Genomic DNA, 26,579 nt, shown 5'->3' with positions numbered 1-26,579 from the left:
CAAGTGGAAAGCGCGTCCTCATTCAGACCTTTTTACCCTTTCTGGTCTCAAAGCAGCTGACTAAGCTTGTGGCAGATGAGTGTTTTCTTCTGTATCGTCATCCAATTTCTTGGATCCGTCCTCATTGATGATTATACAGCAGTGATACTTTGGCAATGGTTGTAGTTCATAATATTGCTAAAAGCTGCCTCTCTGATCCCCTGGGCCATATTAATCAGATTAGAGTGGCATGGATACATTTGGGCTGTATTGCAAATCGGCCAATTCAAAGGCACATACACTAACATTCCTCATCCAGGGAAGATTTCAACATGGGGAGCCCAGTGCTGTGAGGCCACTGAAGGAGAAACCCCATTTCCAGCAGTTGCCTATAGAATGACAGCCTTAATGTGTATGTTTGTGTACTAGCACATCTGCACTGGAGCATCCGTTGTCCTCGGGGGAAGATCAGCTGGCGTCCTCCTGCTGAGATCAGCAGTTAGTGAAGAGGACGTTTGTCTTGAAAAACAACCACATTAGGGGGTTTGTTTGCTGTGCATAAACATTCAAAATCCTTTGGGACACAAATATAAGAGAACTTTGTAAGGAAAACTTAGAAGGCGAATACTTAAAATAGAATTGTGTTATGAACTCAAGTGTTGCTGAATCAGTGATTAAGAGTCAAATCTCTGACCTTCATGTGGCAGAACTCGACAGTCAAGTGACTCTTTAACACAGTTCGAATCAACAAATACAATATATAAGAAAGACTCAGTATTCTCTCATAACGTAACCGTGTTGGCAATATTTCTGTTTTAGCTTAGGTTGAAGGCTTTTATGTCTTTGCATTTGTTCAAGATGAAACTGTCTTGTTTGTCTTAGATGTTTCACCACTCATCTAAGCAGCTGAGCATCATTCACACCAGTTGTGCGATTCAAGGAGCTACCTGACCCAAAGTGTGAATAACTGTGTGATTAAATGCCTAGTTTGGTGCTCACACACCACAGCCTCAACTGAAAAAGCTTCCTAAACGAATGGCAAAAGATCCTCCTGACTAAGCAGCGAGTCCTTGAATTTGTACCGCTGGAGGCTTATATGCTTGTTATTGAGCCGAGAAAATCTGCCACCTTTGTTTTCAGCGATACTTTTGAAAGCTTGTTCTGTTCTGTCATGCCAGTGGCAAAGGTACAGCTGTGGTGGGAAACAGCACTGAGTCATCGACAAAGAGGAGAGAATGAATTGCGGGGCCACTCGCAGCGCTGCCTGATGTCTATGATTGCTGTGCTGTCTTTGTGTATTTCATTATTATTAAGTTATGCAAAAGCTGGCGATTATGGAATTATGGATAACTGCATGAAATTACAGACTTACTGGAGAAAACATCAGAAAAGAAAATCACCTCCTTGTCCAAGAAGCATGTTCGTGATCTGTCTACCTGCATGAAAAATCAGAAAAAACTGAAATGATTATCACCAGTCCACCAAATTTCTCTCTCACAGACACACGCAGATACATACACACACACACACACGCACAAATAAGAGTGATCAAAGCTCCCCTACAAACCACTGACGAGCTCAGTTTGTTGTGCTCTCAAAATGTATGGACGACACATTTGTGCTATTATGCTATTTGACAGCGTGGAGGTACCTAGGGACGGAGTGTGAGGGGAGAACACAAAGTGGCCAAATGGAGGAAATAATGACAGAAATCATCTTCATCTTTTTTTTTAAAGAGCAGCCTGAGGAGAAAAGAGGATTGTGCAAAAGAAATGAAAGTAAGAGATGAAACAAAAGGGCAGCCCTCTCCCACATTACGACACCTTGTCTGATCAGACTTGAGTTACTTTTGTGATGCGTGAATTTTTTTAGAATGCCACGATAATCACTTCTTTCATTATCCTTCTTTCTGACACCTGTGTGTTATCCCAAGGAGACTATGTTCTTGTTACATTATGAATTCACCTGTGACAATCATCATTTCCTTTCTTTGCATTGCTTTAAAGGGGCAGGACAATCACACACCAAATTATTTTGCTCGATCAAAGGAGATATCGGACCCAATGCTGTTCTCGGAGGCACTAAATAACCTTGAGAATAACGTAATCTTTGTTTCATGTCCTGTAATGTACGAAACGCTCGAGACGACGCTAAACTCGCACGTCTGTCTCAAAGATCAAAGCATACATATGTACATATAGCTGTGAATGACAGAAGCATCCTACATATCACATTACAGGCATCATACTTCACTCACGTTGTAGCCCTGATATGGCGTATCTCCTGTTTGCATTTCTAAAATCTTTCAACAACCTCTTGGCATAGATGCTCTATCTTCACCTACTTTGATTCATGTCCATTTACGGTTCGATTTGCAGTGCATTCACATGAGATGTCTGTTCTTCTCTGACTCAAAGAGGCCTGATGGATTCTGGATTCTTTATTCTGTCTGGTAATATAGCTCCATTCAGCCAGTACACTAATGACCCATAGACGGCAGGACTCAGGGGCTTCACGCCAAACCTATTTCTGTTGAATGATAACTCACCTTCTCCTGCATCATTAAGAGACAGACGTTGCTTATTCAAAGCGTCACAGTAGAGTGCAGTAGATTTAGGTTACATCTCATTACTTCAACTATGGATGCATCTTTCTGGTGCACCTGATGGCAGCCGGTTCATTTTTCATCTTTCACAGTGAGAATAAGAAAGTGTTCTGTGAAGCAATGACATCACAGAGGAAAGTGACCTGCAGTAAGCCCGATGGATGCTGGTTTCAAAGTTTCAAAGTCTGTTTTTAATGGCAATGGATAAAACTTGAATTAACTCAATTGGCTCAAATAGCTTAAAATCAATTTCTAATAGTTTGTTTTTCCACTCACACTGGTTTAGGCCTGTTATGTTACCAGGAGATATCAAAACTCGCCACAATGGAGACAGAGAAATCATCAAAGCAGTGCAGAGCGGTGATGCTACGGCTGAAACAATGCATCAATATTTGGTAACAGAAACAGAAGTAGGTTTGGAATTGAGCCATTGAGAAAGATCAGTATTGGATGTACTAATTTGTGCGTAATTATAGTCTGAAATGTCATATACAGCTCCCAAAACAAATATTGGTGACCTTTCACAATCCTAATGATGTATTTTTGTGTTGTCACAATACACACAGTGAAAGATCATTGTCCTGTTGATTCAACGCAATATTTGAGACTTTTGAATTTGATATTCCTTCCATATGCAGGTCTGCATGTTACAGGCTACAGATCAGGGACACAGAAAGACATTCCACATTTGTATAGCTTTATTGTGCAGCATTCTAACAGCTGTTCAAGAATAAATATATTGTCTTTGGTCCAAGTTATCCAATCATTTATATTATAAGAATATTCAAATACTGAGCCTAATACTTAATATGTATTCATCTGCTCAAACGAATATATCTTGGTTTCATGTCTATTCAAGTTCACACAATGGAGTGAATGGATTATTACGCTATTCATCCCCACTTTTTAAAGCTCATAAGTGTATGAATGGGTCACAAGGTTATTATTCTATTAAAAGTGTCCTGGAGAAGTAACCCTCTTTCATTTGACAACTGATTCAGTTAATGTGGACTCAACAAAACAGGTTTAGAGGGAAGAATTTAATCAACATTATGAAGTGATGGTACCGCAGACATTCTTATCAGTGTTTTCATGCATAGGTTAGTGGAATGTTTTATCATAGAGAGGCTCTGGTTTAGTGTTGAAGGCTTTTTTTAGTTTTTGTTTCTTTTCTTCTGTGTGATTAATCCGCTTCCATTCCCTGCATTGATCATTTTCTGTTTTTCCTCTCTCTTTCGATTTCACCTAAAGAAATTCCCCAAAACAATCAATAGTTCTACAACTGCATTGTCGGAATTCACAGTCTGGAGAGGTGACGCCTGATGGAGTTAATCTATACGTGTTTCTGTCACGACCACCAGGTGAGGCCAAGAGCTGAATGAGTTCGAAATGAGTGAATGAATACCAATGATACTTCAACTTTTTACTGTTCTGTTGAAATTTGCTGAATGAGGACCCAGATTCTTATGTAGACAATACAAATGAGAAACAGTTGATGGACGCTGTCTGAGAACTCTCTCACTTAAGAGAACAGAGGACTAAGCGTTACGTCTTTTTACAGAAATAGTACGGAACAGAATACATAACAAAGCAAATCAATGCATCAAAGCAGAACATGTTGCCAGTGGTAACCAGGACGATGTGAGACAATGATATATTTAGAAAATCAAGTAAGTAACAGTAAGGCAGGACACATCTGAGTTGTTGGTTGCAGACACGTTTCCTCTTGCTCTCTGCTTTAGAAGCAAGAGAGCCAGCAAAGCGAAGCTCATACAGATGAGAAAATGTTGGAAAGCTCAAAAGAATTAGATGCAATTGGAATGACCCCACCTGAGGAAAGAGTTCATCCTGTCACCTTGATTGTTTTGTTGTTTTACTGAACCGTTCAATCGTCTTGGCGACCTAGAAGCTCAGATCTTATTCTTGGACCACTGCCAAATGTTAACAACAGATTCAGCAGAACTTTGGGACTCCTGCAGTCTTACAGGAATCAACTTCATTGATCTGGTGACAAAGGCACCTCTTCAGAGCAGATGGCCTCCGCCTGAATCCATCAGGAGTCACATTATTAAAGAACAATTTTTGGTACAAACCTGCATTACCCATCTGTGCCAAAGCATGAAAGGACGCAGCAGGATGGTGTCTTCAACAGAAAACAGTACAACCTCAGTGTCAGCCTGTTGATAGCAAAGGTCTGAGCCAGTCTCTCTCCCCCCCTCTCTCTTTCAACCTTTCCCTCTCACCACATCATCCCTGTTGGGATTCACAGACGGGACTGAAGAGCTGGTTAGAGCAGGCTGTGCTTCCAGCGTTGATAAACCCCAGCCTTGAGTTTAGCCTGATACGGTCAACCAGCCCACTCCCATGTCTCCCCTTAAGAATATTGCCAACAAGCAGAGGTCAGAGATTAAAAAGATGGATATGCTGCTTACACGATTGGATAATAGTAAGCTGCACTCCTGCATGGCCAACAGGAAAGAAGATGCCTAGGATCAACATAGTCCCTGCCTAGATTGATAAATAGATAGATAGATAGATAGATAGATAGATAGATAGATAGATAGATAGATAGATAGATAGATAGATAGATAGATAGATAGATAGATAGAAGCACCATGCTGAAATACCACATGGGTAAAACTACAAAAAACACAACTTTGAAAAGCTGAGCACAGGTGGTGAAAAACAAAACTTGAGGTCCATTATGACATTTACAAAGAGAGGCTTCACGTCTGCAATCTAGAACTAAAACATGCAAGGCAATCTATCAATTTTCTCTGCTATAATAAACAATAACAAAATAATTATTCACAGTTGTTGACTCTCTAATGAGTCCTGTAATGAGTTTGCCTCCTTCTTCACCCACAAAATTGGCAAGATAAGACAAACTATCAGCGCTGTATTATTCAGAAAAAGACCAGAGCCACTCGTACAGCTACATAACACCAGCCTAGTTACAGCGTCTGGTTTTGATCTCATTAATTCCTCTGGAGGAAATTGCGTAATATTTAAACTCTCTTAACTGCGTAAAGAATATTTTTAGCACGTCTCCTTCAGCCGACCAAAGCCCTTGAAAAGTGCAGTTATAAAGCTTCTCTTAAAAAAGCAATCTAGATGCCACAGTTATAAACAATGATAGTTCCCGTTTCAAACCAACCTTTCTGAGGAAATAAACTGTTTTCGTAATCTCAGCACTTTCTTGGCCTCGAACAGTTGCTTTGATATGTTCCAGTCTGGATGTCGACCATACCACCGCACTGAAACGCCGTTTATCAAGGATTGAAATGACATTCGTTTAAACACAGATTCAGTTCTCGTGTTAGATTAAATCTTGGTGCTTCATTTCACACGGGCGAGCAGAATATACTACTAGGCATTTAGTTCTATCATAGCACTTCACTACTACTAAATTGACATCATCTGTGTAACTCTATTTTCAGGCATTTAAAATATATTAGGAATGTTATCTTAGGGACATCAGTTATAAGCTGTACAAATAGGGCCTGATTGCAAACTAGCTCTAAACTCATCTAAATTCAAGATCCAGGATGAAAATTAAAAGCATTGCAGTGTGTAATAGAAGTAGAGATAACATTTTATTTTGACAACTGGGATGAACATGGCCTGCAGTGTTGGGATTCAGGATGAGACTGACAGGTAAATCACCGGCTGGCTGATTCATTTTCCTGGCAAAGGTTTGGATCTTCCTCGAGTGTCACTGGAAAATGGATTTTATGACAGCCGCGGATAACTTTTAATTGCTTCCTCTTCATCCCAGCATGGCTCGCTGTAAGGAAACAGATTGATATTAAAAAATTACATATGCGTTTGCTCGTCAGACAGTTTGTATGGAAGGGAAGAGAGGGCAGCGTTTAATGGTGGGAAGATGGCCAGAATAAATAAATAAATAAAGCAAATTGAAATCTCTCTCCCCCCCCCCCCCCCCCCTCTCTCTCTCTCTCTCCGTTCCTACAGAATTGTGATGTGATCTTTAAGTCCTCGATCATAAATCAGATAAGCATCCCAAAGGCTACCCCATAAACCATACATTCATTTGTCCATGACTGAGTATGAATGAGTGAGAATGAAGTTGAGTCAGGGATTTGGCCTTGACACACAATGCAGTGTGAAGGTTATGTGTTATGCTGTCAGGAAATTCCTGCCTTGATACAATAACGCTGTGAGTGGGTGACTGCTGCTTTGACCCACGTCTGTCAATCACCCACAGGGATGACGATGACTGAAAGAGTTTTTGTGTGCAGTTTTTCTCACGTGTTTTCAGGTATTAATTGCAGATTCTGTCACGCATCAAACACAGCGTGAGATGATCGATAAGCGACAGATGGAAACATCTGAACCTACACCAAACATTTCCTCAGTTCCATCTCACAACTGTCTAGAGACATTTGAAGACTGCAAACTTTTCCTGAGTGTCAGCGAGGTTGTCAAGCAGCTGTGTCACTAACGAAGACTTTAATTACAGAGCTGCTTCATTAACACGTTCAGCTGCACATGCTAGCCAGTCAGCTGTGAGCAGGACGATGTGTATGCGTGTGCCTGAGTGTGTGTGTGTGTGTGTGTGTGTCACTCTGTCAGACTCTCTCCCTGCAGCATCTGCGTAATCGCCACATGGGCAGGTGTGCAATTTACAACTCAACCACCCAGTACCACACATACACACACCGGCACACACATACACACACAAACACTACAGCGAGGAAGTACAGGGACGCAACATGACATAGCCATGGGTTTTAGATGATGAAAGGAAAAATATGTGAGTGCCACACATGGTGAAACGGCAGATAGTTGAAATATTTTGGCAGAGTGTTTGACAAGCAACATTTCACAAAAGGCAAGAGAATTTTCATTTTTTTATTCAGATTGAAGTGATTCTCTCCTTCCCACGTGAATTTTAGTAATGAGTAGATTTCTGTCTCGCTCTCTCTTGTGAATGTCACCTGTTTTGTGTGTGTGTGCCATGAAATGTCAAATTGGTTGCCTCCACCAGATATATGAAGTCGAATTGATCGTAATAGAGGAATCATCATCATGTGTCATAACTAATCAGAATGACAGGAAGGAGAAGGCACACGTGGCCAGGTGGTAGTTCCTGCCTGAGCAACGCTTTCTTTTTGGCTAATATAATGTGAGTTTGTGTCCTCCAACAGAGAGCTGATAAGACAGGTTGTGGCTTGTCAATGTCCTTCATTCATATCATTCATGTTTGTTTGCGCAAAAGACATCTGAACAATGAAGCTCGGGCTTAGCTCAGCTTATCAGTCCCTGCAAGTCCAAGTCAAGTCCCTGCAGCACATGTTTTCAGACCCAGTACGTTTGGATCAAGTTGTGCTTTTATCGGAAGGTAAAGGTTAATGCAATATATGCTTCATAAACAATCTAAAGTTGTAGTTTCTCTCTGGCACTGCACTGATTCATTTGCTGTTTAAACAGTCGTGCAATTGAAAAGCACTTTACTCAAAACAACCATTGCCCCTTTGAATGCTTGTTTTGAATCACTGAGTGTGATTATACTTGATTTAACCCCGTTAGCTGGGCTTTTGTTAGATTTAAACAGGAACAGCTGCTTTAATAAACTGTACATGTGACCTGCCCTGCACGATCCTTACGTGGTGCATAAACTTGAAACACTATAAATAAACTGTTGCGAAGGTGACTAGCATATCAAGAATGATGTATAGGATCCTGTTCATGTGAACTGATCAACATCTCTCATACGACACATATGGAGAAGGGATCACATCTACCAAACCTGCCTGTCCTGAAGGAATGCAAGCATTTACAGGAAATATCCTAAAATCAGCTCTAAATAGTTGTGTACAAACCACAGCATAAAAGAAAACACAGTCACCTGAGCATTACCTAACCTCCCCTTCTGCAAGGATTACACAAGGATGCATGATTATTATTATTGTTTGATATATCAGATACCTGGATAGCTACCTCCAATGCTCGGACTGGTATTCATGGCCAGCTATGAGGTCAGTGAGGTCTGGAACTCCATAATTATGTCATGGTAAGAAATAGGAATCAACAATATAACTGTATAAATCATATGATCATAACTTATGCGTGTCTGTGTCTAATTTTATGTCATTTCAGTGAGCCACGAAGTGAAGAAATGGAGGAAAAATAATCAATCAACACAGGTTCATGTGTACACACACACACACACACACACACACACACACAAGAGAGAGAGAGTAATGGGTTTTAATAGATCATGTACGTGTATGGTTATTGGGTTGTGGAGGTTGTTGTTTGTACTGTAGTTTTATTTTGTACATTTATATTATAAACAAGAAGCACTATTTCACAAAAAGCTAATGGGTTGTGTTTGTAGGTGTCATTTTGGTTTAAGTTCTGATGTTTTTTTAGTATACACATGGCTTTACAAAGTCTTTAAATCATCCATAAATTGAGTAAAATAACAACCCCACAAGTCAATTCATGTATATATAGATATGTATATCTATATATACACAGTATATTCGTTATGAGAGAGCGATATAGCCTGGGTGACAATGTGGAATGACTCATTTGATTTGTGGGTGGGTTCTAAGTCATGAAAGTGTCTCATCTCTCTAGACTGCATTTACATGTTGCTCGGTGCGACTAAGAGGTCTAAAGAAAGCTACAGTGTTCAGTCGTGAAAACACATTCCCTTTACACTGGGCCACATGAACATGTCCTCATGAGACCAATATATATATATATATATTAATAGATTAATTCCCAACCCTCTCCCCCCTCACCCCTGCTTCATGCAAATCATTATTTAGCCCAGAAGAACAAGGTCTGTCCAGCTGTGCCCAAACAGGAAGTGTAGCGTCATGTTCGTGTCGGCCTCCTCTTCCTGCCCCGTCAGTCTCATTTCATCTGTCTGTCGCTCTCACCGGACAAACAAATGATTCAATAAGTGCACAGGGCTGTATTAAGAAGCGAGATAAAGAGGTTAACTAGCTGACTTTATTCTTAATTCAGATTTTTCTATGTCACTAACCTTCCTCGCTTGTGAGCACAGTGTGTCGCCATGGTAATTCCACGGCTAGCGTGGTTCAAAGCAGGTTATGTTTGTGCTTAATCCGGCTGAAATATAAAGCATCGCCTGTTGACCGATCATGTCATGTGGAAAATGACATCACCGCTCCAGCAGAATCCGGTTGAACAAAGTGCATGTGCCATGAGTGGGTCTCTCAGTAGGGCAGGGCGAGGATATTTAGATACCGGCAATATCCACTTGATTTCTCTGAGGATATTCTTTATCTAGAGATTATCAGTGGAAGGCAGACAGTGTGTATTACTTGCTTTGCCATGAGCCATCTGTTCTTTCCGTCAATATCTTTAGCCTTTCTGTAGGCGAGCTGACATTTTTGTATCTATTAACATTGCTGCCAGTCTTACCTGCGCTCAGACGGTTTCCGAGTACATCCACAAATAGTTGCATGCGTGGAAATGAGAAAAAAACATGGGTTTAACTGGGAAAATAGTTTAAAGGGCAGCAGTTCTTCTACTGTGCAATGCTGTTTGTCAAGTTAAAACAGGACTACAGAAAGGATGTGAGAGGAGCAGACAAACGTCATGACTACACACCAGCTGTTCTCATTCTGTCAAGACACACATCACACACGCACACACACACACACGCACGCACACACACACACACACACACACGCACGCACGCACACACACACACACACACACACACACACACACACACACACACACACACACACACACACACACACACACACTCACAGCAGAGCATCACCTTCTTCAAATTATAAAGTGACAGACGGCCCATTATACACATTTCTCCTTTCGCTCATAATAATTTGACATTTCATATGTTCCTCATTATTTTGCTTCCAATGCCATTCATTTTTTGATTTAGTGTTTTGTGAATAACGCCAAACCCATGGGCAACATAATTAAAAGTGTTGTATTGGGGCGAAATTGAGCTCCTTTGTAGCTGTTAATGGTAAATTACAGAATGAATGGTAGATCAGGGTTGTGGCAGATATGTCACAACTAGCAAAATGTGAATGAAGGGTATAATTTTCTCAGAGGCCAGAGTGAAGCTGTGAATAATTGAAGCCATTTTCAAATAGAAACCGTGTGAAAATGAGGAAAGAAATTTCCACCTTTTATTTCTTGGACTATTTATCCTCCAGCTCTGAATTTAAATACCCACACATTGCATATTTGACATAGACAAAGACAAACAGAATAGGAAAGTCTATTGTCTTCTCCTTTCCTCCCAAGACAGTTAATTGGTTTCATAATACCATAAACCCAACAATAATGATGTGTTTAGAGCTGCTGAAGCTCAACCTAAATGCTGCATATGAAACCAAACATTGAGCATGTGGAAAGAAAACATGTCATTGGTAATTATGTCAGTATATTTCTCTGGGAGAGATAAAGTAAGTAGAGACACTGGATCACATAATGAATACAATTTAACATGCAGATATTGTATTATTTTTATTGCATGCAAACCTGATCAAAGAATGTTCCAGAGAAATAACACTGCACTGTCTCAGAAAGTATCAGACAATGGAAATAGAAAAAGAGATCATTATTATTCTATATCATTATAAGTTATAATTATTATTGTTCTTCTAAGATAATAAAAAAAAAATCTACATTTCAAAAGAACACAACCAGGAAATTATTCTACTAAATCTACTTCTAAATCAAAAAGGTAATTGATGCCAGGGGAGAAACAGACTGACAGCATCTTATACAGCTCTGCAATCAGAACAGGTGATTATGTCTGATGACTAAGACTGACACTTTACTGACAACGTTGTAATTGACCAGATAATGGCATAATGGAATAACTCAGTGCTTCATTTTAGGTTTATATACCGTAATCAATCAACACAGTGGTTCCCAAACTTTTTCTGCAGCCCCCCCATACGTCCCCGCTTGGTTCTTACTCAATTGCACATGCTCTTAGGTTTACACAGTGCACTTCAGTGAGTACACACTGACAATGAGGGGCTAAAAATTCCATACTGTAGTAGCTGAAAATATCCAAGCCTATATTCAGATCTAGGTTATTCCAGATGAGAGTTTCAGACAGAAAGAGAATGAATCAAAGCTGTGGGAACGGCAGCATATTCTGGAATACAAATGAGTTCACCAAGTGAACTTCATTTATTCATTATGACAACAGTTGCTAGCCAGAATGGTAAAATCCAATCTCTTCAATGATTAAAAAAAGGGTATCAAAATATTTCATGCCAGTATTAGATAAGTATAAAATGGTGAAACACATGCAGATTACACGGCTTCAATTCAAATTTAGGTCACCGACATTGTGTTTTGTAGGTTTGAGCATTTTAGAGATACATTGTATGAGGTTTTTCCAAAAATCATTACTTCTGTGTTATGAGTTTAAGGCAACACACCAGCTGATTTCAATGATCAGAGAGGATGAGTTAATTTGAGAATTTAGCTCCAATCCAGTCCTATGACAACCCCTCTGCAGCAGCTTTTCTCTCCTGCCTTTAAATGAATTGCATTCACCTTTGTATCCCAAGTGTCTGGGAGCACACCTGAGAACTTGGATTACCCGGTGCCAGCAATTCATTTAATGCAGAGCGTCCGTCATAGGACTGGGTTGGAGAGCCCTGATTTAGCTGGCAATGGATTTGGTTGAACTTGAAGCATGCAAGCTCTTGGCCCTCTATGGAACTGGTTTGACACCCACGTTATAGAGAGAAGAAAGAAACACTAATCCTTGAGCGCTTTGTCCTGCTTGCTCTATATACTAGACTTAATGCAATGGTTGGCATTATTATCTGTTTTCTTAGAGCAAGTTGTGGCCTTTGAAATGTTTATATGTTTCATATGTTGCTAAAAGCAGACTGTGTGCAGCTGGATACCAAATAATGAAATGACAATTAAAGCATTGTTAATTCCCTAATTATACATTACTCTACATCCCAGCCACACCGTGACATAATACTACAGCCTCACGTGGAGCCAGATAAAACCCTGATACTAAGTCAGTCATTGTGTTGTTCTGACTTTTTCTGTCACATACACAGACACATATCAACATACATTCATAGAAACTAATTTACCACAGTTTCTATCTAGATTTTTTTGCAAATGATGGCAAACTGCAAAACCACACTCAAGCCATATTTATTCCCTTTTGTAATGTACAATGATGCAGATTTGAAGAACACATGAGGAATAATTCATGGACTACATCAATCTAGAATTACCCTCGTATCCAATCAGTTGTGACAGATGCAGGTTAACACACTGTATTCACAATCAGCAATCATAAACAGCTGAATATCAGGGTATCAAAGCAAGATTGTTGAGAGGACCACCGGCGAGGAGAAGCACCAGGCTACACTGTGCCACAGATTATGATTCAGAATATGAATTTGAAATTCTCCATTATTGGATGCAAAAATGCTGTTTTACTGCAGAACCTGACAGATGATAATTTCACAGCTGCACCTCATCCACTTTTTGTTTTTTGAAAGTTCATTTTTGAAGGTAAGGAAAACATTGATTGCCAATTACATGGTGTGTAGTGAAATAGAATGAAATGTAATGAATATCTGCTTCTGCACTCTTGAAATGAATAAATGTAAATATAGAGAAATATGTTATGGATAATTGAATCAGAACAGGTTAATATGGTAATGAATATGATTAAGAATAGGAATAATCAGTCATTATCATATTAGTTCATTCTAATGTCAATCTGTGATCATATGCATTTGAACAATGCATAATGCAATAACATATATCTCATATTCTAAATTTTGAGATTTTTGGAAATTTTTGAAAATACATGTCATCATTATTTATTTATTTATTTATTGAAGAGTAGTGGTTGAATAAAATAAAAGAATAGACAATTATATACTGTTTTATTAGTCATTCATATATTTTTTACATGATTAAATTCAGTTATTATTGCAATTGCAGTGTCTTATAATTAATATGCAAGATTTCCAGAGGCTCAATAACACTTAACATATATACAACAAAACAATATTACATTAAGAAATTACATATGATAAAAACAATTGTGATTACAGTAAAATGAAGGAAAGAAAGCAAGGAAATATGATCAAAAGAAAATAAGGAGTCATAGTGTGAACGTATTAGACGTTAAAAAACATTTTAAAATGGTGGAGCTGAGGGATCTTTTAAAGCAGGGGAATGAGGTAGAGTGTCTGATGTGTTTGTTCCAGGAGCAGGGAGCAGTAATGGAGACCCAGGTTGGGTGTTTGGTCCTGGCGGTGGGGGTGAAGAGGTTTGCATTAGCAGATCAGAGGGTGCAGGAAGGAGTGTGCCAGTGAAGGATATTGGCGAGGTAAGAGGGAACCAGGTTGTGGGGGGCTTTTGTAGGTGGTCAGAAGCAGTTTTAAGACAATTATTTGTCGGACAAGGAGCCTGTGGAGGTTTTGATGTACAGGGGTGAAATGGTCTTTCACAGTTTCCAGGATAAATATTACTATATACAGTATGTATGTTTGTATATGTATCTATGATTATATGAAGAAATGTAGATATTTGAGATTTCGACGATGATGATGATGATGATGATGATGATTATTAAATTAATAGCGAATACTACTCATTATTAAACCTGAGGCAGATTGCCTTCTCTAAAATTTTACTACTTCTTCCTTGTCCAAGATATGGGCTTTTAAAGAAATTGGAATTTGGTCAAAATTGTCCAAATTACTCCAAACTTGCACCAAATAATCCTGGTGCCATGGGGATGTTGTGTATGAATTTTTGGCTTTCCTAGGCCAATAGCTCTTAAAAGCTTTTACACCTTAAAAGCTTTCAAACCTTAAAACCTTTCAAACCACCAATCTTTTAACCTTAAAACTTTTGAAATCTTGAAACCCTTTAAACCTTGTAACCTTTCAAACCTTAAAAACACCAACCTTTTAAACCTCAAAACCTCAAAACCACCAACCTTCCAAACCTTCCAAACCAATTTGCTTTGGCTATACAATGTAAACATAAGCCTAAAGGCTTATACAGTATATGCCTCAAAAGAGATAAAACTTATACAGGTCTGTGATTCACTTCCTTTACTTTTACAAGCCCATACACACAAAAAATAGAAAACTATTGCCTCCAATAGTACAGACAGTCCCTGGCTTACTAACATCCCGCACTTACAGTATGGAGTGACCTCTGTAAAGCCTAATGTAAAAAGTTACATACAATGGTTGAAGCTAACAAAGGGACAGAATGCATTGTGCCCTGAGGTAACTGGGTTAGGGTTATTGTATGCGTTGTGCTTGAGACATTGACCTTGGATGTGAACCGTATGTTCACTATTCCAACTTGTCTCATACTAGGATTTACATAGTAAACATAATTACAAAGATTAAGCATGAAAAAGTAAAAATCTATGTGATTTCTAAGAAAAGTCATATGTACCATCTGATGATTGTAGCTTTATATTTGACATAAAAGTAAGAGAGATATGCATCCATATTGCCCAGGATGCCTTGCTGATCAACATTTTATATTCAATATTTAATCAAGTCAATGTCAATCCATTGCTTTCTATCTCGCATTAATCCACGGTTGTAACTAAACCTTTACTGAGACACTGGATAATAATTGTCTTGTTCCCCACAGAGGCTAATGCTGGACAATGGGAGTTTCATTTTGTGCACGTGCATATGCCGCCCGTGTAGTTGTATGTTACTTGCTGACATCAAATTTGGAGGTGAGAGAACACACGTTTACCTGATGTTGTTCTGCAATTCAATGTTTTCTTTCTCTCTTTTCATGACCAGAGTTAGTTCCGCTTCATCCTCTCATCGATGTTGTAAACACTGACACTCACTTTGACACAGGGGGGTGGCTGGGCCCTTGGCCTAATTTCCAGGGCCCTATGCAACTCGCGTAGTGAGCACAATGTGACGCACGGCTATGTTCTGAAACAACTGTTCAGGTTAGACCACTCTCAGAATCAACTTCTACAACCTGTAATAACATCTTCACAGTCAATGTCAATCTGAGTCGCTGTCTGCGGCCCATCTGGTCCTCTTTGCTGGCTCTTCATCACTGTCTTCACGACTCCTGTTTTTGCAGTTGCTAAGACCAGATGTCGATGGTTCGTACTCTTCAGCTTCAGCAGTCTGGTCTGTAGGTGCCACGGCTTCATGGGGAGTGACTTCACCAGACCCATCTTCATTTCTTCTGAGATCATCACAGGGTCCTTGACTTTCTCCATCATGTTCCTCTTCACTGGGTCTCATGTCATCATCAGGGCTTTGACCATCTCCATCATCTTCATCTTCCTCGTCAGAATCAAGCCAAGTGCAATATCCGGAGTCACTAGTAAGAAATTCTGAGATGTCATCGGAATCATCCTCCTCTTCATCTTCGTCTTCATCCTCATCTTCATCAGAGTCCACGACTATGATCTCATCAGCAATCAACAGTGACAATGGCTGGGGAATCTCCTCTTCTTCACCACCGTGAACTCTAATCTCCACCTCATTGTGCAGGATTTCCCTCTGGTCATGGAGTGGTAGGGCGACAAATTCCACATGGATGTCCATTATTTCGTCCAAATCTTGGTCAAATTCAAAGTTGACCTCTGGGGGTGTTGACATGTTGAAAAACAAGTGAATCAGATGAGGATTATCATACATTAAAACACAATCTGATGTTTGTTCCTATTTCTCGGAAACTAATTATCGTGAATCATGGAGGTATGAGGTTTGTTTTATTGTCTAGCCTCCTTACCTGCAGAGGATGAGATGACATCATTCCGTGTGAACTCCAGGAGAGAGTGGGAAGGATGGCATCATGGCTTTGGCTCGAGATGGAATGTCCATGGAGATTGCTGCTAGAACTCAATTTGGGTTCTGATTCACCCTGGCTAGATCACCTGAGCAAGATTGGATGATGTTGGAAGATCCAAAACACCTGCCAACCCCTAGGTACAGCACTGATGATGTGTCCTAGGATGTGATTTACATTAGTACCTGGAGAGTACTGGTTTTTGCAATCAGACTGAGCCTCGGGAATTGTTTTGCTTGTGAAGAGAGTCAGTCAGTGTTGATGAAGCAAGTCTAATGGCCTTTCCCCAAGTACGTCAAGTATTACGTCAAACTAAGCAGGTGAGAAGCTGCTCTTGCCTTATACCTGTGTGTCTCTATCAGTGCAGTAGGGAGAAACTCTTCTAATGGCAGGGATAATAGAATGTTCCTTAAAGGGCAGCTGGGCAGAGTACATCAAGATAAATAATAGAATAGCCTGTGTACAAATGTGTATTTGTAAAGTCACCTCACTTTTTGGAAGCTTGTATACCTGTCATTTCTGGCTACTTTGTTCACCAACCAATGTTAAGGTCCATGATAGCTTATAAATTGGCCGGACCGTTTTGTCGTGATTGTCATTGTAGAGTGGTATAAACAGCTTTAGGTCAACAATGGTACTCTAGTGAATAGTTCCCTGCAGAGAATGTATATGAGATACCGTTTTTCTTTCTCCTCTGAATCAAGCATACTTTGCCATTTCTTAGAATACAATGGAGGTATAGTAATCACTGTGTCATCGTGTATTCATACCTGAAACGTATTTTGTAATACATCAGGAATAACCATAGAAGGGGCAGTGGTGTAATTGTATGCACATGTTAAAGCACGCACTATATATAGGTGTATGTGTGTGAGAGAGAGCTGTTTTTCTTGACCTCCACTTAACCCAGAACAGGTCAATATCTGCCAGCTGCTTCACTAACTCTTGTGTGTTCGTGTGCACAGGCGAGCGTGTAAATTCATCCTACCTTCTCTTTCCTCCCTCGCAGTCTATTTTCAGACTGCTCTTGTCACCTTAGCACCGGAGTGAACAAACAACACTGAAAATGTGTATGTAAACATTTCAGAAAGTATTATAAAATGAGAGGTGAGCTGATTTTGGAGTTGGATCAGAATGGAATATGATCAGCTGTAACATCCATTAAAAGCTTGGAAAGGGTTTTGGGAGCACATCAATGTATAACACAGGGTCACAAGGTCAGTTATCTTAACAAAACACATAGAACAATTTTCTTTTGTATTATTTGATTGTATAAGCCAAGCTCCACATAAGCAGGAACACATTTATGCATACCTGCTCAAAGAGAGAGAGATTGTCATTCCCTGGCTGTCTTTTCTGGCTTCATCTTTTTCATCTCTTCCTTCTCTGTTTCTCTCTGCCTCTCCCCCCCCCCCCCCCCCCCCCCCCCCGGGTCTGATTCTTGGGACCTGAGCATGTTCACACATTATTACATATTCAGTGGAAGTAGAGATACTTTGATATGTGTGTATACCCATCTTCTACCCACAGCCAGAGCCCAAACAGCCCTCACTACACAGTTTAAGCATAGGTAATAATGGTGGTGAAATTACAGAGGTACTGTGAGTTCAGCATCAAATACACATGTTTGTGTACATGAGTGGGTGTGTACAAAAAAAAATAAAAAATGAAAACGAGAAATATGCTGTTACAAGCAATTTCCTTGAAAAAGTTGGAGCTGGAATTTTGACAATATTAGTAGGTCTAAATGGAGGCTTCTGCTGACTGTGATTGTCAGCACACATGCACCAGGTTTGAAGTCTTTTCATCCCATCACAATGATGTTGGAGGGTTGTTTTGCAGCTCACCTTCAACCGGTTTGTTGAAGCAGCTGTGATTGCTTGACACTTTAAAAAGATTCTGTCAACTCTCCTTCACTGAGGAAACAATCAGGCTTTGTGGTGTTACACAAGTAAGATCTTGCTGGCAATAGCAGAGATGAGAAGGATTATTGGCTCTATGGAATGAAAGAATATTTGCTCGCTGCTTATATTCCTTCCATGTTATCATCCGCATCAGTATTAACTCCAGCTTTACATTGATCTTGTCTTAGCTTCTTAGCACAGATTAGATGTTGTATAAGCGCATTGTGGTACGTGACGAGTGAACATATCAACTGTTTCCCAGTAACACAATAAGACCACATTTTTCATTTGATTTGTCAAACATACTACTTAAGTAATTGTTTTTCTTTTCTTTGTCACATCAGACTTGATGTAAATAAGTGATTATGCTCATTACTGGAAAATCTCTGGCATCACAAATGTCCTGAACTGCGCCTAACAATTGAATAAGCACTTGATTTCAAGAGGCTCTTCATTATGACTTTATTCATCTGTATAAGAACAATAATAACTGCAGATACAATTTGGCAGATTTTTTGGGGGGTTGATTTCTTAACAAAAGCCCTTATCCACAGAGTGGAGGCACAGGGAATAAATGGAGAAAATAGGGGCGAGGAGATGGAGAAGAGTAGGAAATAGGTCGGGAAGATGAAGGGAGGGGTGGAAGAAGGGAAGAGAGGGAGCCAGGGAAATTGAAAGCATTTGAAGGGGTAAGATGAAGGAAAATGGTGTAAGGAGAGAAGATACTGGGTGAGGCAGACAGGGAAAACGTGCAAGAATCATATACTGCACATGCTTTTACTGCACGTGTGATATAGGTAGACAAGGAGGAAGACATCAGTGATGGTAGTACAGGGGAAGAAAGAGAATGTTGAATGAGAGAAAGTGGAAATGCGGAATGGAAGGAGAAATTTGATGAAGAGTGAAAAGATTAGGATGAGGATGATAATGGATGTAGAGAGGGTGCGGTAAATTGCAGGCAGTGATGAAGCGATGGTGATGGGGAGAAATGAAGGAGAGGTAGACTCATTTTAACATAAGCTTACTATCACCATCATTACCTGCATCATCAGTTTAGACGGGAACTCTGTGGCACAAATCATTTTGATGGATTTAACTCCATATCCTATGACATGCTTTAGACTCTATGGAGCATAGATACAAATTTAAGACAATTAATGCTTAAATGGGCAGTGACATCTTCAATATAAATGCCCGCTCTAATTAGATCAGATTAGGTTAAGCGGTACAGATCCTTTTGGTGGAATTTGGTCTTTGTATTAGCAGAGAGGAGGCTGTAAAGCAGGAGCAGCAAGAGTGTGAGAGGTTTGGAAAGCAGAGAGTTTTGTTGGTGGTCTGGGGTTTTTAATTTGTTTGTAATTTAGTACACTATTAATTATTGCACAAGTCCTGGTGTGGTAATTCCACTTTATCTTCTCCTTTCTTCTCTCTCCCTCACTGGCTGACTCCTCACTGCTGCTGCACCCTGTGCTTCCTCCTCCCCAGCCTTCTTCCCCTCCCCTTTCCCTCCACTTCCCTCCCACTTTTTTCTCTCACTCTAAAGAGCGCTGAGGCTCTCCGCTCCTCTTCATTTCCCGCTCCAACATGTTGGCAGGAGGAAAAAGATGCTGCGCTCTACTCTCGGTGCGTTCCTGCCACTTCTCAGGCCAGCGCACGTTGCCGCTGACTCAGACTCAGCCTCAGCTTTTAGTTGTCTCCGCCTGAAAGACTTAAAAGAGGAGGTGGACGAGGAACCCAAGGATATGCTGGAGATAAGGAGCTCTTGCACAAGGGTCCCCAACAGGAACAACAATAGTAGGAGGGCAGAGAAGAGCAGCTGTTCCTCATCTGAGGTGGAAACTACTAATACCTTCACTGTGACCACCTCACCCACCCATTCAGACTTCCCTCTCACTGCCTCCTCCTTCTCGGCTCCAAGATCCATGTGGCAAGAGGCAATAAGGAGGAAGCGCTACATCGTGAACCCGACAGGGAAGCCAAGTGGAGGGGATAAAGGAGAAGAAGGAGGCTGGGAGGGGAGGAACAGGTCTCCGGACTGGCTGTATGAGTCGTACTATTGTATGAGCCAGCAGCATCCACTCATTGTTTTTCTGCTGCTCATAGTGATGGGAGCCTGCCTGGCTCTGCTGACTGTGTTCTTTGCTTCAGGACTGGTAAGCCTCATTGAAACACGCACGCACGCACGCACGCACGCACGCACACGCACACGCACACAGATGCATACACCCTACTGATGCATATAGCCTGAGCACATTTACTTAGGTAAGTACTGATAAACTAATGTAATGGTCCACAGACAGATGGATGGAAATAGCTTATACAGTATAATAATTTATACAGTGTAATAAGATAGATTATAGTGCCAGAATGTGGATGAAATGTATGTAAGCTTTGTAAGTGCTGTGCATAGGTACAAATTGACACGTGGGTGCAGACACGCACATGCACACACACACACACACACACACACACACATAGATAGGATGCCTGTTAGAATGTCTCATACTCAACATACTTTGAAATAAGGTCACTCAAGCTGGGATTTGAATCCTAGGCACACAAGTGTTTATATGCACATTCACAGACCCACACGCAGACACACTCATCTTCAACCAACTTGTCAAACATTGACAATAAAATGACACACAATCCATTGACATGCCGCTTATGAAACACCTATATATAAACACACGCCACGGTCGAATGTGCACGCTCACACAGCATGCGGTCCTCATTGCAGCACTGATTCGAAGAGAAAGGTGAGATAAAAGCCAGGGAGCCACAAGGGGCTTAGTTATTGTTTGAGCTCATGGTTGATTGAATGACAGCAAAGAAAGCTTCTACTCGTCTGGGTTTCGCAGGGGTTATCTGCACTCTAAAAAGTTGAGAAATGCACAGCAGTGGAAAATAAGGGGAGGGCACAATACAGGCAGATGATGGTGAAAACAAGAATATGATGGATGCTCAGGTGTTGGACTGGACAATGAGTTAGAATAGCCACATTAATCACAAAGAAAACCTCAAAATGTGTCATCTACCCTTGAATAATGCTGAAAGAGATGAATAGTGAAAGACGACATCACACGATTCTGAAGGGCAAAATCAATGGGAACATGGCAGAAATACATCTATACATAAAAATCAGGATGAAAACATAATTTGAAGTTGTTTTACATCTTTGTTCACTCTGATATGCAACCAACACACAGAAAGAAGAGCCAGTCGCCTGAGTCACTTATGACTAATCACTCCACAAATGAAAGTGATTAGAAGAGTTGATTATCATATTTTGTCAGGCAACTTTCACATTGTTGATTTCATTTTAATAACCTGCTTCAAAGGGCCGTCATTTTCATTGGAGTGATTTTTCTGCAATGCACGTGAGGAGATTACTCACAGGTTATCAATATACTGTATTTACTCAAGTCATTACCTTAATGACTGGATTTCAGAACAATGAGCGTCCAAATTGATTACTTCATTGTGGCGTTATTATCTGATCGAACAAAATTAATTATTCATCCATGTCATGTTTAATATGAAAGTGTTACTTTAACCAGCAGCTGTAGCAGGAAATATTTATCTTAGAAACAGCCATGGGGCAAAAGTGGAAAAGTATTTGTTAGTATTCCCGAATGTAAAATATGAATCCATCAGGCTCCGATAACAATGTTTACTGTGCTTATGAAGAAGCCATTTCCTGTCAGGCCACTGCTCAGACTATCCACCTCATATCCTCTATTGTCTCTTTTCTCCTTTTCCATCCCTGTTCTAAGCAAACATCATGCTTTTTGTATCCATCTCCATGCTCATCTCTCTCTCTCTCTCTCTCTCTCTCTCTCTCTCTCTCTCTCTCTCTCTCTCTCTCTCTCTCTCTCTCTCTCCCCCTTCCTTTATTTGTATCCTGTCATCCCTCCTTCCTGATGGCTGGCTGACCTAAATCCTGTTTTTGGAGCTGCACTGCTCTGGGCAAGACAAACTCTCTGAGGCTCACTGCAGTCACACAAATCCACTCCTGTCTCACTGCATCGATTGTGTGTTCATGAGAAAGAGACAGAGACGGGGTGAGGGTGGATTAAAGAGGGGGAAGGGGGGGGGGGGGGGGGAGAAGGGCAGAGGACATGTGGAGGGAAAAAATGATAGTGAGCTAGACGGACTGAAAAGATAGTTAGTACCCATGAAAACATGTGGATCAAAAGACGATTGCTGACAGTGACCAGTAAAATCATAAAGTGGGAGTTTGACAGATTTTATTTTTGGGTGCAAAACACTTCATGGAAAGTAAAAGTCATCAAAGTTACAGCACATGCACCAGCTGAATGACAAAGTCTGTCACAAACACTTCTACAACAGAAATGTTCGACTAACAGAGCACATTAGGCAGATTTGTAGTGTTGACTTAGTGCTAATGGTTGTTTCAGATGGTAATGTCCACTTAATATGTAAATAAAGTTGAGTTGATAAAAGCGTATTTTACAGGAGATTTGCAAATGTCAGCAGTAAAGAAGCGACACATCTCCTTTCAGGCCTATGAAAGATTCTCCTGACCGTCTCCTGTGCCTGGTAACGCCATATCAAAAGCCCAGATGTGTGGAAGGATTGCAGAGGCAGGCAGTGCAGATGTCCCATTTCACTGTATGATCCCCTTTCATGCACCTTGAAGAAACTCCTGAAATTTTTATTCCATCCTCAGCTCTAAGTGTTTTTCATAAAGGCAGCAGCAAATCCATTATGCATGTGGCTTGAACTCTGTTTTCTGCTTAGTGCCTTTTTAGGATGTTTCTCAGACCATGATTTTATTTCATTTTGTACAATAATGCATTTACATACAGTTTTTACATATTGTGGCACTGGATTATTTTTTTTAATGTATTTTTCTACGAGAGCTTGCTTCGTCTGGTGAATTTGCATAATAGTCAAGGTGAAGGTCAGTCTGCTTATGAGTACCATTAATTCAGAACTTTTATCTTTATAATTTTCATGTCCCTGAGCCGTTTCTTCGAAATAGAAAATAATATTTATCACCATTTTGCTCCAGAAGATTGAGTTTATCTCCCATTTAGCATGAACTCCTACCTAGAACAAGCTTGGTTTTATGTTCAGGACCAGTACCTGATGGAGAAAAACACCAAATTTCCAAGGAAGTGTACTGTTTGGACTGCTGTAACAACCTTTCCTTCCAGTGACACTGAACAGTAACAGAGACACATAGCCAAACAGTTCAAGGATTTATCTGTGTGACATCTCCGTTATCCAGGTAGTCAGACGTCTAGGCGGTTGGAAGTGGAATCATGGGATATTTGGGTTGATTATGCGTCACTGACTCATTTCATCTGCCAGACTTCTCCAGTTCTAAGTAGTCACTATGAATGGCATGAAGGGCAGAAACTTAACACTTTAATCCAATAATTGCTGACGTTCTGTTTCCAAGAGTGCGTGGGCAAAGTAATCCATAGAGTTCAACTACAGCCTATTTATGTTTTAATATTCTCCTTGGATAAACTTTTAGAAGATAATACAATTATGAACATAGAGGGAAGCAGTTATCTAATTCGGTTGGTAGAGGCATTTCTTGGAATAAACCTGATTTGACCCTACTAATTCACAATATGTCAATCAACATTTACATTATATCTAAGGTTTAAGCATTAATCTATCTGTCATCATCAACTCACCCTGAGCTTTGTCACAGTTTGATGTGATGTGATTTGAATTTGAATGGAGGAATTCTTACACTCACCTGTTTCACATCCCAGCTCTCTCTTATGCAAGACAATTAATTATTCCTCCTCTCTACATGTAATCCCATATCCCTTTCTGTCCCTTTCTTACCCTAATCTTTCCCCGTATGTCCTTTTTTTCTCCAGAATGTTGAGGACCATGTGGCCTTTGTCATCACGGTTCCTACGGCCTTGGCAATCTTCCTGGCTGTGTTTGTTCTGGTCTGCGTTGAGTCCATCTTTAAGAAGCTTCTGCGTCTTTTCTCCCTGGTCATCTGGGCCTGCTTGGTTGCCATGGGTTACCTTTTTATGTTTTCTGGAGGGATCATCTGCCCGTGGGATCAGGTAAGACACAGAGGTGTATTTTGTGGCACATCAGAATGTTTGATTGGAAAAGAATATGTGATATGTCCTACATACATGACGTCAGTATTCAGTGGCTGGGAGATATTGATGTGAGACAAATGCAATAGGTTCTAATACATGGTTCATCTCGTGGCCTGGAGTGATGTAGACGCTCCAGCAGCTCGTCTCCTTGATATAAGCAGTCCTGACATAGTTAAGCAAATAAAAACAATTGGATGAAACGGAAATCTAGGTCACCTAATGTTGGACCATGTTGATGCATATTCCTCCTTTCTTTTTCTTCTCTTGGGACACATTTTGTGAAATTTTGCCAACTGACCTCAGCCACATGCTTACCGTGATCCCCAGTGCTTCAGTGGTTTTACCGTATGTTTTGTGTCAAAGAACATGTTTTTTTACACGAGTGCAACAAATATGACATTGAACATTTTCCAAAAACCAGCATGAAATCTGGTACTAAGACGAGCCACAGATTTGATTTGGCCTTTACACGCCTTGTTTTTTCTGCTTGAGTTGGTTCATTCCCCTGTGCAGCCGCTCCTCAGCCCAAATGTGATTTATTAACCCCTGCGATTAAAAGGAGAGATGCACTATCGAGTGTTGTTCTGATGAGTATCGATAACTGTGAATGGTCTGGGGGCTGGGGGCTCTCCTTTGGTTGTAACTCTTTCTATCTTTTAATCTTAAACATATCTTCCTTTTATCTTTGGATCTTGCTGTGTTTGAATATTACTCGGCATTACATCATGTAGCCTCAGTTAGTGCAAGAAAATGGAAGGGACATGGGCTTCTCACCAAAGCCTATCCAATTTTGAAATGTACTGCATATATTGTATTTTTGCTCTTAACTATATTAAAAAAATTTTTTTTTACTACCACTACAGTTCTTCTTTAATGTTTATGGGACATAGTAGCCACATCTCCTAATGGGTCTCTCAAGCATGTCTCCCCCTTAAACATTATGATGTGACTAAAGACTTTACAAGCAGTATTGATTGTTTAAATAATTTGAAAGCATTGCTATAATGAATCTCATTTAGAAACATTCAACATAATATATAGTAAGACATTTTTAATGGTCCTTAGAGGCTCCTTTATGTCCTCTGGATAAGAATGTGCTGGACTTATTTCCTACTTACCCAGGAATAATGCCTTTGTGTGTGATGCTCCTGCTGATTGATGACTTTGAGTCCTGTGGAATCAATTATAATTTGTCATTTTTCTGTGAAGCGATTGATGAAAGAGTCGATGAAATGTCAAAGAATAGAAGTCAATGCTGCATATCCGTGTATCTCCTGCTTTCAGTCAGGTTTCTCTAATTGTTATGCCCTTGGCGGTTAACTGACAGATGATGCTGGTTCAGTCAAAGGGTGTAAAATGCAAACGATGGAAGCAGGAACTTTTGAATCAAATAAATGCACTCATGAGCCGGCTGTGAGTTGTAAATTAATAAGTTAATCCAGCACAAAGTGTTGGAACCCCTTTGTTTTTGCCCTGATTTGTATTATTATTATTATTAGTGTGGAGTGACACGGCACAGAGTTACATAGGCTGCATGACAGGACTTCAGACACAGCACTGATGGTACAGGGATCAATACACAACAACCGATTTCTGTATTTGAAACATCAAATAAAAAGTTACGTTTAGCATTTTCCTAGCTTTATGCTGGCAAAAAGGAAATTGATATTTGTTCAATTAATTTGATTTAACTTAGAACTGGGGGTGGCTCTGGGGAAAACACTCATAAATAAATCATCTACATCAGCAAAATGAGGTTAACATATAAATAGAGGATGCAAAAGCAAATCACATTGAGACGGAGCAGTGGAAGAGCCTGGAACGGATAGCACTCACTCTTGGAGTTGGTCTTAGCAACAACCTCTGAAAATCTCAGAGAAATGTCTAATTAGTTGTTTGATCAAAATGATCAACACAAAGAGACTGCAAGCTTTTTAGTTATGTGACTGATCAGGGTGTCTGTTTGCTCATTCTTCATCCATTGTGCCTGTTTTAATAGGAGAATACTTTTCAGCACATTCTGGGGTTCAGTCTCCCTAGAAGCACATAATAGAATCCCAGGACCCTTAGATGGTCTAATTAGAATACTACAGATTTTACTGTGGTTCCTTCTTTGTGTGGTTGCCATTACAGCTCAAA

The 26,579-nt window shown here is 40.2% G+C and overlaps 1 protein-coding gene across 1 annotated transcript in view; it reads left to right on the top strand.

Annotated features, from left to right (window-relative positions):
- Positions 1–20,240: 20,240 nt before the first annotated feature.
- The window catches only part of adcy2a (adenylate cyclase 2a), a 46,555-nt gene continuing 40,216 nt past the window's right edge, over positions 20,241–26,579 (top strand). Inside the window, exons 1-2 of the mRNA XM_076152687.1 lie at positions 20,241–20,486; positions 24,201–24,398. Coding sequence (XP_076008802.1) covers positions 20,256–20,486; positions 24,201–24,398 — 429 coding nt within the window. The 5' untranslated portion in view covers positions 20,241–20,255. The remainder of the gene's footprint in view (positions 20,487–24,200; positions 24,399–26,579) is intronic.

Source organism: Genypterus blacodes, unplaced genomic scaffold (assembly GCF_046128005.1).
Source record: "Genypterus blacodes isolate CSIRO-AG114 ecotype Tasmania unplaced genomic scaffold, CSIRO-AGI_Gbla_v1 ptg000057l_1, whole genome shotgun sequence".
In the NCBI taxonomy this organism is placed as follows: Eukaryota; Metazoa; Chordata; class Actinopteri; order Ophidiiformes; family Ophidiidae; genus Genypterus; species Genypterus blacodes.
Note: the sequence above shows the minus strand (reverse complement) of the source record. Positions and strands in the feature narration are given on the sequence as shown.